The sequence below is a fragment of the Amblyraja radiata genome, chromosome 2 (genome assembly GCF_010909765.2).
Source record: "Amblyraja radiata isolate CabotCenter1 chromosome 2, sAmbRad1.1.pri, whole genome shotgun sequence".
Taxonomy (NCBI): Eukaryota; Metazoa; Chordata; class Chondrichthyes; order Rajiformes; family Rajidae; genus Amblyraja; species Amblyraja radiata.
This window is the reverse complement of record NC_045957.1, coordinates 26,252,483-26,266,267: the sequence shown is the minus strand read 5'-3', so window position 1 is coordinate 26,266,267 and position 13,785 is coordinate 26,252,483. Positions and strand designations below refer to the sequence as shown.

The 13,785-nt window shown below is 47.7% G+C and overlaps 1 protein-coding gene across 2 annotated transcripts in view; it reads left to right on the top strand.

Moving 5' to 3' along the window:
• Window positions 1-1,006: 1,006 nt before the first annotated feature.
• Window positions 1,007-13,785, top strand: part of acvr2b (activin A receptor type 2B) — a 78,519-nt gene continuing 65,740 nt past the window's right edge. Inside the window, exon 1 of one of the 2 annotated variants that reach the window (XM_033043804.1) lies at window positions 1,007-1,702. In XM_033043804.1, the coding sequence (XP_032899695.1) occupies window positions 1,654-1,702 (49 nt within the window). In that variant the 5' untranslated portion in view covers window positions 1,007-1,653. Of the gene's footprint in view, window positions 1,703-3,708; window positions 3,841-13,785 lie in introns of those variants that run through there. The other variant, XM_033043813.1, reaches the window with a different exon arrangement.

The window sequence follows — 13,785 nt, the reverse complement described above, 5'->3', positions numbered from 1 at the left end:
GTATACAGTTATGTTACTCCAATCCTTCCTTAATACACCATGTACTGTAAACTGTTCTGTTTCAATATTGCTCTTCAATACACACTGTTCTAAGTTACTCCAATATCCCTCTGTAATACACATCATGTATTGTACACTGTTTTGTTACTTCAATATTGCTCTTTAATACACACCACATACCACACACTGTTCTATGTTACTCTAAGCCCTCTTTAATAATCACCATGTACTGTAAACTATGCTATGTTACTCCAATCCTCCTTAATACACACCATATACTATATCCTGATGTGTTACTCCAAGATTCCTCTGTAACACACACCATATATTGCCTACTGTTGTGTTACTCCAATATATCTATTTAATACACACCATGTACTGTAAGCTATCATACGTTACTCCAAGGTACACAAAAATGCTAGAGAAACTCAGCGGGTGCAGCAGCATCCATGGAGCGAAGGAAATAGGTGACGTTTCGGGCCGAAACCCTTCATCAGTCTGAAGAAGGGTTTCGGCCCGAAACGTCACCTATTTCCTTCGCTCCATAGATGCTGCTGCACCCGCTGAGTTTCTTCAGCATTTTTGTGTACCTTCGATCTTCCAGCATCTGCAGTTCCTTCTTGAATACGTTACTCCAATCCTTCTTTAGTACACACCATATACTGTTCTACTTTAATTCAATATCCCTTTTTAAATGTAAACCCCTGCAAATAGGAACCCCCCCCCCCCGTGTTGCAGTTCTATTTGCATGCATTTTATTGCAGGGTGGCTGCAAACAGGGACATGCTGCTGGTGTTAAAACATTTTAGCAGCTGTATTTGCTTGTATTTCTAGCAGGCTGGCTATGTGGAATGGGGACACGGAGTGGTGCTGTTATTCTCTCTCCCTCCCTCCCTCCCTCCTGCAAACATCCGGGCTTCCCTACTCTCTGCTGGACAAGGTTTTCTAGAAGCCATTTTGGACCTGGTTCAGTTTTTGTGTGTGTGGGGGTGTGGGTGTGTGTGTGGGGGGCTGGGTGTGTGTGTGTGGGGCTGTGTGTGTTGCTGCTGCTGCTGCCGCCTCGCTCTCTCACTCACTCACTCACTCATTCACGCACACTCACAGCAGAAGGGAGATAAGGGGACGAGCGATGAGTGCACGCCGCCGGCCCCAGCCGCCGCTCCGCCCGAGCGGCTCCGCGCTACCCGCTGCCGAGTGAAGGGGAGAGTGAGCCCCGCGGGGCAAGCAGGCAGGCAGGCGGGCAGCAACGGCGGAGAGGCGCTCCCTCACACCGGCACCTCTCTGCTGCAAGAGCACCATCGCAAAGAAAGCCAAGTGGGGCAAAACAACACAGCGACCATCCTCTCTCTCTCTATTCCCTCCCTCCCTCCCTCCCTCCCTCCGACCAGCGGATACAACAAGCCAGATTGCAGCTTCCAACAACCCCCAGTGTGCATTTTATTCCTTTTTATATATTTTTGCACCTTCAGCTACTTAAAAAAAAAAAAAAAAACCCACACCAGACTTAAATCATCTATTTGCAAAGAAGCGAGGAGAAGAAATCAACCTGCATCAAATGTCGTGGAGCTGATTTTGGATATTATATCACCCCTCCCCTTCCCTTTTCCCCTCTCGCCAACAATTTTTTTAACAATCTTTTTGGTGCATTTAAATATGTTTGCTTGCTGGCTGACTTTTGCACTTTGGGCAACTTTCTGTACAGGTAAGGACTGCTACTTGCGAGAGCTTAATCTCTGGCGGTTGTTGTTGGGATTGGGTGTTATGGTTGAGTTTTGTGTTTTGATTTTGAGGGAGGGGAGAGGAGAGAGCGTGAGGCAGATGAGAGTGAGGTTTTAAGTTGTTGCTTGTTGGATTTTAAAAATATTTTCTGACCGGTTGCAGATGCCTGCGGTCTGTTTGGATGCGGGTGCCTTGGCATACGGCACCACTCGAGGTTTAACACATTGTGTTTAATTTTGGGTAGTCATTGTGGCTTTCTTGTTTTGTTTGTTGCTGGCCGCATTATTGTGGCCTGGTCTGTGGCGTTGGGTGTACATTTATTTTAACAACAAAGCTTGTTTTGAGTGAGTAGTTTCCCTCTCCACCCCCTCCCAATAAGAAACTTTGAGGCATTGTAACATTATTTTGCAGAGTGATTGAGTTCTGTGGTTTTTTAAAATAAAATATACGGAGGGTATTGCTCGTTTATCCAGTGGGTATATAATATAGGGATAGTTGCAAAGTGTCGAAAATAAACTAACATGGTATCCAGAGTAAAAAAAAAACCTCGGTCTCGTCTAATGTAAACAAGTAGGGCCAATATACAAACAAAATATTCACGTTTGGGCCAATATACGTTTAGTTATAGTGACTCGGGAGATTGTATATGCTGGAATCTTGAACAGATCAAAGATAAAGAAAGGTTGGGCCTATATACAAATAAAACACACAAGCTGGGTCAATATACAAACAAAATATAGAGAGACCAGAGACTCGAGATGCTGGAATCTGGAGCCAAATCTTGAACAAAAATAAACAAGTCGGGCCAATATATAATTGAAATATAGAAGATGGGCCAATATATAAATACATTCACAATTTCTCTTGTTAAAAGGGGGATGGCTGTGTGAACTAATGTGCAGGAAAGAACTGCAGATGCTGGTTTAAATCGAAGGTAGTGCGAACTAATGGTAGTTTCTACCCCCAAGCCTAACTTGCTGTTTTTTATTGTGTCGAACGGAACTGCAGACGCTGGTTTAAACCGAGGATAGACACAAATTGCTGGAGTAACTCAGTGGGCCAGGCAGCATCTTTGGAGAAAAGGAATAGGTGACGTTTCTGGTCGAGACCCTTCTTCAGACCGAAACGTCACCTACACTTTTTCTCCAGAGCTGCTTCCTGACCCGCTGAATTACTCCAGCATTTTGTGTCTGTTTACTGTTTTAATTGTTCAGTTTCCCTCTTTTTGTTGAAGGGGTGCGAGGGGAGGCGAGAAGAAAATCTTACCACCCTCTCGTCTCTCCCACGTTTATAATTTTTAAATAACAAATCGCCCAACTTTTTCATCACACTATGCAATAACAAACATATAACACCAGTGTATAATTTGTGTCGGTCTAGTGATACAGTGCTCGCTCGATGTGCTACATTGTGAGCGTTTAAGATTGGGATGGGTGGTGAGGAAAGATACTGAGATATCTTTGATGTCGCCAGCATGTTTAGGAACAGAAAGCGTGATCTCATTGTTAATTTTGGGAAGAATCGTGCAGACCTTGGAAACATTTTGGGTGGGTTTTTTTTAACAACATAATCTTGCAGAAGAGCGCCTGGCAAACACACGCTGGCCCCTCGCGTTGTCTAGGAAATTCCTCACTTGATATTACTTATGCACCAAGCCTCCCGTCCCCAAGCTTATGGTGATGTCTATGTTTTCTTTCCCTATCTCTCTCTCCCCCTCCCCCCCTGCTCCTTAAACCTTTCCAGGATTTTATTTTACGATTTGTTAACACCTCTTGTTCTCAAATACAAGTTTGCATCCGTGTGTGGGATTTGCTTTTTTAATTTAAAATAGAATTTAAAAATAAAATTGTGGTGGGTGGGGGGTGGGGGGGGGGGGGGGGAGGATTGCCATATGGTTGATATATACTCAATGGCCATCGGAGGGAGGGGGGAGAGGGATGCAAGAGAGAAGGGCAACATTGTGTTTGAAGGCAGACACGTGGTGGGCTACAGTTGTAACAGGACTGAGAGAATCTGATTCATTCTTTCGAGCGCGGAAGCGTTTATCGGATCTGCTTGGGTGCTCCTGCTTTTTTTGGGGGGGGTTTACATCTTTGATGCAAAATACAGAGGCGGGCATGGGTAAGGTACAGTTTATATTGACGCGCAGGTGTAGAGAAAAAAAACCCTTGCTTTCTAATGCTTTATTTCTTTCATCTTCACCCGGAGTTGTCGGGGTTTTTGTTGCAACATTCTCTTAACTAGTACAGGGAGAGGAAGCAGTGGCGTTTGTGTGGTTGCGGCCACGCTTTGTGCTGTTCCGTTTGCATTTGTGGTTTCCCTTTCCAATTGCTACAAGCACGGTAACTGGTCCACCCCCCCTTGATATTGTCTCAGTTTATGAAACGTGACCACACTATTCCAAACCATACTATTTTATTATCCTGTATTTTGTTTTGCTTGTTTGGAGGTGGTGGGGGTGGGATTTCACAAGCAAAGCCCCTCCCTTGTGTTAAGAGGGGGAGAGGTAATCGCATAGGCCTGGTCGGATTTATTTGAAAACAACAGCTCCCGAGGAGGCTCCGCTTTCCACATTGAATCACCAATTCTGGCTTAATTTCCTCCACACCATTTTTATATGGCGGGAAAAAATCGGTGCTTTTATGTTTTGAGAGAAATCCCATTGTTTGATGCTTACCTTAAACGTCGTTGATTGTGTGTTTTAAAAAAAAACTTGTGTGCTTTGCTTAGAAAGCTTGGCCTTTTCCCCTGGAGCTAACAGCTCGCTGCCTCAGCTTTATATTTAAGGGAGGCTTGAACGATGAGGCTTCTGTGGAGCGTAATAAGTATAGACCTGTTGTGGTGTAACTGATGTGGTGGTGGGGGGTGGGGGGGGGGGTAGCTAAACCACAACAAGGCGCAGTACATCGGAATAAAACATGAACGCGTGTGATATTATTTTTTTAATCGCCTTTTATTTGCGAGCACCTTTTCCTCTCCTTCCACCTCAACAGCCAAATGCTTTATTGTCATATGTCCCCCGAAACGGAACAATGACATTCTTGCTTGCAGCAGCACAACTGATATGTAAACACAGTACGCATATAAGCACAGTTATACTTTGTTGTATATTACAAAGTTATAGATAGAAGAACCTTTATTTATTATGGGTTTATAGTTATACTTTGTATATTACCAACTTCCATGAAGATAGACAGATAGATAGATATAATCTTTTTGTTGTTTATTATGGGTTTTAGTGTACAAAGGGTATTGGAGTATACATATATGGTGTGTGCGTGTGTGTATATATATCTTTAGTCTTGTTTATAATGGGGTTTACAGAGCACCATATATAATGTATTTATTTATATAAAAACACAAACAAATAAATAGACAACAATGTTGTAAATTCAAAAATAATGCCACCTCCTCTTCCCCCCCCCCCCTCCCAAAACAAAATAAATGGCAAATGAGAAAATTACTAAACATTTTGGGAGGTGCTTTATGTAACAGTGCGTTGTCGAGGTTCTCTAAAGTTTCAAGGAATGTGTTTACACTGGATGTGTGATACTGGGCAGCAAGCAGTGGAAATGAGATCATCCCCTGCCTCTGTTTGCGTGTGATTACATCAACTACACATTTGTTGGACTTGCTCTTGGCAGTCTCGTTTATTCCCCCTCCTCCATCTACGTTCAGCAGCCCATTAATGCTCTCTGACTCCACTCTGGGCCATACTGTCAAATTCTCTGGCACAAATGTTTGCTAGTTTAGTTTATTGTCATGTGTACAATGAAAAGCTTTTGTTGCATGCTAACCAATCAGTGGAGAGACAATACATGATTACAATCAAACAGTCCACAGTGTACAGATACATGTTAAAGGGAATAATGTTTAGTGCAAGGTAAAGTCCGATTAAAGGTGGTCAGAGGGTCTCCATTGAGGTTGATGGGAGGTCAGAGCCCCTCTCTAGCTGGTGATAAGATGGTTCGTTTGCAGGATAACAGCTGGGAAGAAACTGTCCCTGAATCTGGAGGTGTGCATGTTCACATTTCTGTACCTCTTCCCCGATGGGAGAGGGGAGAAGAGGGAATGACTAGGGTATGACATGCCCTTGATTATGCTGCTGGCTTTGCCAAGCAGTGTGAAGTGTAAATTGAGTCAATGGATGGGAGGTACACAAAATTGCTGGAGAAACTCAGCGGGTGCAGCAGCATCTATGGAGCGAAGGAAATAGGCAACGTTTCGGGCCGAAACCCTTCTTCAGTGGATGGGAGGTTGGTTTGTGTGATGGTCTGGGCCACGTCCACAATTCACTGCGATTTCTTGGTGTTTTGGATGGAGCTGTTCCCAAACCAGGCTGTGATGCACCCCGATAAAATGCTTTCTATGGCGCATGTGTAGAAGTTGGTGAGAGGTGTTGGGGGCATGCCGAACTGCCTTGTGTATTATTGTCATATGTATTGCGAGAGATTCTTGAGGGTGAACAAGTAAACAAAGTATAGCTTCTTGGTTTGTAAGAGTGTCACGAGTTACAGGGCCAAGGCAGGAGAATGGGGTAGAGTTCATAGGAGCAAACCCGATGGACCGAATGGCCCAATTGTCCTTCTGTGTCTTGTATAAAATACATCATCCCTTCCGCAAGTAATCTTCTCTGCTAGATCTATAGGGGCGGCACGTTGGCACAGTGGTAGTGTTGCTGTCTTACAGTGCCAAACACCCGGGTTCGATCCCAACTACGGGTGCTGTCTGTCCGGCGTTTGTACCTTCTCCAAGTGACCACATGGGGTTTCTCCTGGTGCTCCGGTTTCCTCCTACACTCCAGACGTATGGATTTGCAGGTTAATTGGCTTAGGTGAGAATTGTAAATTGTCCCCAGGGTGTAGCATAATGTTTGTGTACGGGCTGGTTGCTGGTCAGCGCGGACCTTCTTTGACTTCTTGCATAATGAACTTTGCTTCATTATTCGGCACAGTGACGCAGCAGGTAGGACTGCTGCCTTGCCTCGCAGCGCCAGAGACCCGGGTTCGATCCTGACCATGGGCACTGCCTGTGTGTGGAGTTTGCACTTTCTCCCTGTGATTGCATGGGTTTCCTCCAGATGCTCCAGTTTCCTCCTCTATGTCCCAGGGACGTGTGTTGGTTTGTAGGTTAATTGGGCTCTGTAAAATTGCCCCAAATGTGTAGGGAGTGGATGAGAAGGTGGGATAACATAGCAGTTGGGTGAATGGGTGATCGATGGTCGGGATCTGATGGGCCTGTTTCCATGCTGTGTCTTTAAATTAAACTATTTATCTCCGTGCTCTGTCACAATTGTTATTGGCTTACAATTGTGTACCAAAACACTGTGAAAAACTTTGTTTTGCATGCTATCCACGTAAATCATATTGTAGAAAGATACAAAGTGGCGGAGTAACTCAGCGGGCCAGGCATCATCTCTGGAGAACATGGCTAGGTGACATTTCAGGTTGGAACCCTACATCAAAGTTTTTCTTTCTTTGGTAAACCAGCATCTGCAGTTATTAAATTGGTGGAGGAAGAACTGCAGATGCTTGCAGATGAAGATAGACACAAAAAGCTGGAGTAACTCAGCAGGTCAGGCAGCGTCTCTGGAGGAAAGGAACAGGTGATGTCTTGGGTTGAGACACTTCTTCAGACAGAGTCAGGGGAGAGGGAAACGAGAGATATGAAAAGGTACATTGGACAAATGAATGAGAGTTATGTAAAAGGACAATTCAAAGCCAGCAGTGATGATTAAGGAAAGGTGGAGCCCACAATGGTCCATTGTATGGGAAATGTGGTAACGAGTGATACACACAGTGAAACTCAGCGGGATGATAGTAAAAATAGGTGATTAGAGTGGGGGGGGGGGGGGGGGGGGGGGGGGGAGAGAGGGAGGATGCAAGGTACTTGGAGTTGGAGAAATCAGTATTCATAACGCTGGGTTGTAAGCTGCCTATGCAAAATATGAGGTGGTGTACCTCTGATTTGTGCGTGGGCTCACTCTTGACGGTGGAGGAGGCCCAGGATAGAAAGGTCACAATGGGAAGGGGAGTTAAAGTGTTTGGCAACCGGGAGATTGCGTAGGCCGAGGCGGACTGAGCGAAGGTGTTCAGCAAAACGATCGCCCAGTCAGCGCTTGGTCTCGCTGATATTTCGGAGTCTGCATCAAGAACAACAGATACAGTAGATGAGGTTGGTGGAGATGCAAGTGAACCTTTGCCTCGCCTGAAAGGTCCCAGGACAGAGCACCACGTGCCTGATGCACAGAGTTGAGGGAGAGTAGTCCAAGTTGTTTGCTCCTGTCATCCACCTCTTCCAACTGTGCCTTTATGCACAGACTGTTCCCCGGAACATAATACTGCGAAACCTGTCGATAGGAGAAGCAATTTGAGTATTGCCAGAGAGCCTGTTGAACAAAATTGTACTTGGCTGCTCCTATTTCATCTGTTGTGTGACAAATAGGCTCAAAATGCCATTTTAGTTTGGAGGAGATAATGCTGAATGAAGTAATTTCCCGCTTAATCTTTATTCTATTATAGTGCTCTTGCCTGCCTTTATGTTTAGAGGATCTCTATGGTTCTTTGTAGGTACATTTAGTGCTTTAAGTGGCCAAGTGGGTCCAAATGCCGCCCATTAAAGATTATTGTAATATTACTTAGCATCAAAACCCCCCGTTCTGTTTACTACAGAGAGGCAACCCATTATGCCCTTGTCAATCAAGCCACCATGTTACTCGACAGTAATGGCAGCACGCTTGTCTCTTGTTAACGTGTCCAAAATGAAACTGAGGAGTGGTGGGGCTGTAAAAAATAATCTTATTTTTCTCAGAAGCAGCAATGTAAAACCCTGGAGGGAGTGGAGGGAATAGTGGAGGGGGGGGGGGGGGAGGTGGGAAGGGTGAGTGTGGAGGGGGGGGGGAGGAAGGGTGGATGTGGAGGGGGGGGAAGGGTGGATGTGGAGGGGGGGGAAGGTGGGAAGGGTGGGTGTGGAGGGGGCATGTGGAGGGGAGGAAGGGTATGTGGAGGGGGGGAGAGGGGAGGGAGGTAGTGGGAGTGGAGTGTGAGGGGAGGGGATAGTGGATGGGGAGGGCGGAGATTTGGCTTTTGTTGGGAGGCGCTCATTGCCTGACCCTGTGGGGAAGTGAGCGTGGTTGGCAGACGTGACTTATCAGGAGAGGGACGGGCTGGAGCCCAGGAGGCTGAGAGCTGCTGCCAGTTTTGAGTTTAGTTCATTGTCACGTGTACTGAGGTACAGTGAAAAGCTTTTTGTTGCGTGCTATCCAGTCAGTGGAAAGACTTTACATAATTACAAGTCCACCGTGTACAGATACATGATAAAGGTTTAACGTTCAGTACAAGATAAAGTCTGATTCAAGATAGTCCGAAGGTCTCCAATGAGTTAGATGGGAGGTCAGGACCTCTCTCGAGTTGGTGATCGGATGGTTCAGTGGCCTGATAACAGATGGGAAGAAACTGTCCCTGAATCTGGAGGTGTGTGTTTTCTGTACCGCTTGCCTGATGGGAGAGGGGTGAAGAGGGAGTGACCGGGGTGAGACTGGTCCTTGATTATGCTGGTGGCTGGGCTGAGGCAGCATGAAGTGTGGATGGAGTCTATGGAAGGGAGGTTGGTTTGCGTGATGGTCTGGGCTGCGTCCACAATTCTCTGCAAAATCATTGCTGTCTTGGATGGAACTGTTCCCAAACCAGGCTTTGATGCATCCCGATAAAATGCATTCCATGGAGCATCTGTAGAAGTTGGTGAGAGCGATTGGCGACATCCCAAACTTCTTAAGCATTCTAACGAAGTAGAGGCGTTGGTGTTCTTTCTTGGCCTTTGCTGCGATATGGGTGGTCTAGGATAAGTTGCTGGTGTATTTACTCCTAGGAATTGGAAGCTTTCATCCATCTCTACTTCGACACTCATTGCATACATAGAAACATAGAAAATAGGTGCAGGAGTAGGTCATTCGGCCCTTCGAGCCTGCACCGCCATTCAATATGATCTCTCCATACCCCCTGATCCCTTTAGCCACAAGGGCCACATCTAACTCCCTCTTAAATATAGCCAATGAACTGGCTTCAACTACCTTCTGTGGCAGAGAATTCCAGAGATTCACCACTCTCTGTGTGAAAAATGTTTTCCTCATCTCGGTCCTAAAGGATTTCCCCCTTATCCTTAAACTGTGACCCCTTGTTCTGGACTTCCCCAACATCAGGAACAATTTTCCTGCATCTAGCCTGTCCAACCACTTAAGAATTTTGTAAGTCATACTGGGCGAGGTATGAGTATCTCTTTACTTCCTGAAGTCTTATCATCATCTCTTTTACTTTGCTGACATTGAGAGGAAGGTTGTTGTGTTGACACCAGGTTACGAGGTACTCAATCTCCTTCCTGTACTCTTCATTATTTAATAATAATAATAATATCTTTTATTGTCATTGCACGTCAGTGCAACGAGATTTAGTGTGCAGCTCCACTGATGTACAAGAAAGGTAAATAAATACAACACATAAATAAGCAAGCTGAATTGATTGACGTGACCATCTGAGGGAGACTGTCCAAAGGGGGTGGGTGGGGGGGCACTCATTAGGGCCGGTTCAGAGCCGCTATAGCTCTTGGGATAAAACTGTTCCTGAGTCTGGAGGTTCGGGCGTAGAAGGCCTTGTAACGTCTGCCGGAGGGAAGTAGTTGAAACAGACTGTGGCAGGGGTGTGATGAGTCCTTATGGATGCTGAGGGCCTTCCTGAGGCACCGCGTGTGGTAGATGCCCTCCAAGGCTGGTAGCTCTGTCCCGATGATCCGCTGTGCTCTGTTGACGACGCGCTGAAGAGCTCTCCTCTCTGCCTCCGTGCAGCTGAGATACCACTCTGAGATGCCATACGTTAGTATGCTCTCTGTGGTGCAGCGGTAGAACGTTGTCAGCAGCTGTTGGGGCAGACCAGTCTTTTTTAATGTCTTCAGGAAGAACAGTCGTTGCTGTGCCTTCTTGACCAGCGCAGCGGTGTTTGTGGACCATGTGAGGTCTTCTGAAATGTGAGTGCCCAGAAACTTAAAGCTGGACACTCTCTCCACACTTTCCCCGTAAATGGAGATTGGGGCGTATTCTCCAGAATGGGACCTCCTGAAGTCAATAATCATGGAGCGGGCGATGCCTTGCCTGGGTCGCCGCGCTGGAGCTCCGGTGAGCTGAGACCGCCGGGTAAAACATCGCGGAGCTGCGGGACTGTGGAGCGACCAGCTGCGGGCGGCGGCGCCGAACTTTACACCGGGAGCCTGGGATCTCGCGACAAGATCCCAAGTTGTGGAGCTCCAACCGGCGCGGCCTTGTCGGCTTCGGAAGCCGCGGCCTCCAGTACGGAGGTGGCCGTTCCAGGGTTCCCATGCCGCTGTGAGGACTCTCCCGACGCCGGAGCACCACCACCCGGCGAGAACGGCCAGGAACATCGGGCCTCCGTAGAGGCAACTGTGGAGGCCTCAATAGGCCTGACTATGGGTGAACTGGGGTTGGGGACTGGACTTTGTGCCTTCTCTCATGGTGGGAGCCATTGTGGGGGGATGTTCTTTGTGTTTAAGACTCTCATTGGTGTTATGTCTGTATTCTTTCTTTGTGTGCTGCAAAATGGCAAAAAGCATTTCACTTCATTACACCTCGGTGTATGTGAATGTGACCAATAAAATACCTTTGATACCTTTGTCCCAAAATGTAACCTAATCGTTTTCTGCAGAGATGCTGCCTGGCCTGCTGAGTTATTATAGTATTCTGTGAATATTCTCTGCAATTTCTTGCGGTCATACGTGGAGCTGTTCGCAAACCAAGCTGTGATGCAACCCGACAGTATGCTCTCTCTGGTGCATCTGCAGAATTTTGTGTTATTGGATGCATGCTGAATTTCCTGTCTCCTAAGGAAGTAGTGGCTTCTTCTTGCCTGTTGCATCACTGTGGTAAGCTTATTAATGGTGAGTTCTGTGGTTTTCCTTTTCTCACTACACCTCTCAGTTGCGGGGATGGGGGATCTGTGCAAACAGAGGGGGAGGGGGTGCAGGCAGAGAGGGGGTGCAGGCAGAGAGGGGGAGGAGGTGCAGGCAGAGAGGGGGAGGGGGTGCAGGCAGAGAGGGGGAGGGGGTGCAGGCAGAGAGGGGGAGGGGGTGCAGGCAGAGAGGGGAGGGGGTGCAGGGGGAGGGGTGCAGGCAGAGAGGGGGAGGGGGTACAGGCAGAGAGGGGAGGGGTTGCAGGGGGAGGGGTGCAGGCAGAGAGGGGGAGGGGGTACAGGCAGAGAGGGGGAGGGGTTGCAGGCAGAGAGGGGGAGGGGGTGCAGGCAGAGGGGGAGGGGTAGGGGTACAGGGGAGGGGGTTACAGGTGGAGAGGGGGGTTCGGGCAGAGGGGAGGGGGGTGCGTGTAGGGGGGAGTCGTGCAAGTCGAGGGCTGGACAAGCCACAGCTGTGGTTAAGCTCAGTTACTCCCCCCAATCAAAGGGTGAGATGGAGCAGTTGAATTAATCACACGCTTGGTGTCACATTAAGTTAGGAGTCCCTTTCTTGTGGAAATGAGAATGTTTCTCAGTCACGACGCAGAGCCGAAGCCCACAAAGGTATCAGTGGAGCGTTTAGGGTTGCAGCCCCGCTCTGAGCATTTGAAGGGGCTGCTCCTTGCTTTCCTGCCTCCACTTTTTTCCCACCATTCCTACTGTTTGGGCATCCAGTGCGTGGGGTTGTGTGTGGACCAGAGGATGTCTAGGTTGGTTTGCACCTGGGCCCGACAAAGCTGGCCATTCATGGGTCACAGCGGCAAGCAGAAGAAGGCTCTGCCCGAGCCGACTGCCTGCGGGCTCCCCCTGATCCACTGCCCACCCCTTTTGCGGGGGTTAAGTTCATCTCATGGGAAAGAACACGCAGTGTCCACGGGCACCGTGGAGGGGTTCTGGGACCGCTGGGCACCGTGGGGTAGTGACTATATATATCCTGCATCAGAATTGTAAACATCCATTTGATAGTCATATAGTGTGGAAACGTGTCCTTCGGCCCAACTTGCCCACACCGACCAACATGTCCCATCTCCACTAGTCCCACCTGCCTGCGTTTGGCCCATATCCTCTAAATCTGAGATAGACACAAAATGCTGGAGTAACTCAGCGGGTCAGGCAGCATCTCTGGAGAAAAGGAATAGGTGGTGTTTTTGGTTGAGACCCTTCTTCGGACATTTCCTGCTCGGCCCCATTCTCCTGCCTTCTCCCCATAACCTCTGACACCCGTACTAATTGCTCTTTAAGAATACCCAATGACTTGTCCTCCACAGCTGTCTGTGGCAATGATTTCCACAGATTTAGCACCCTCTACCTAAAGAAATTCCTCCATCTCCATTCTAAAGAAAAGTCCTTTAATTCTGAGGCTGTGTGTGGCCTCTGGTCCTAGCCTCTCCCACTAGTGGAAACATCCTTTCCACATCCACTCTATCCAGTTCCTTGTGCCTATAACATGTGTCTGTTTTGTTGCCCATGTCCAGACTTGCTTGCTTTCTCCCAAAGGGAGAAATAATTAATTTTGCATAATTTGACTGCCTTTCCAATTCCCTGAGGCGGAATTTGCCCGCAGTGGCCTCATTGGCGTTGAGTTTAGAGAAAAGACGCGAGGTTAATTAACCCTGTTTGGAGGGCTTCCCTTTGCAAGGAAAAACCCCCTATCGCTCAGCTCCCAGTCATTGGACAGGGAAATGGTGGGAATCCCCATCGACCCAACTTGACCATGCCAACCAAGATGCACCATCTACACTAGCCCCACGCTGGTCACCCGCGTTTGGCCCGTATCCCTCAAATGGGCGGGAGTAACAAGAGCGTTTTAAAATATAGGACCGAAAGGACTGATGAGATGGAGAGGAGGTCTTCAGACCAGGTTTAGTCCAGTTCGTACAGTATGACATCTTGATTAGTGCAGGTGTCAGCAGTTATGGGGAGAAGGCAGGAGAATGGGTTTAAGATGGAGAGATAGACCAGCCATGATTGAATGGCGGAGTAGACTTGATGGGCCGAATGGCCTCATTCTACTCCAATCACTTATGACCTTAAGACCAGGATGTGCAAGGAAGCTAAA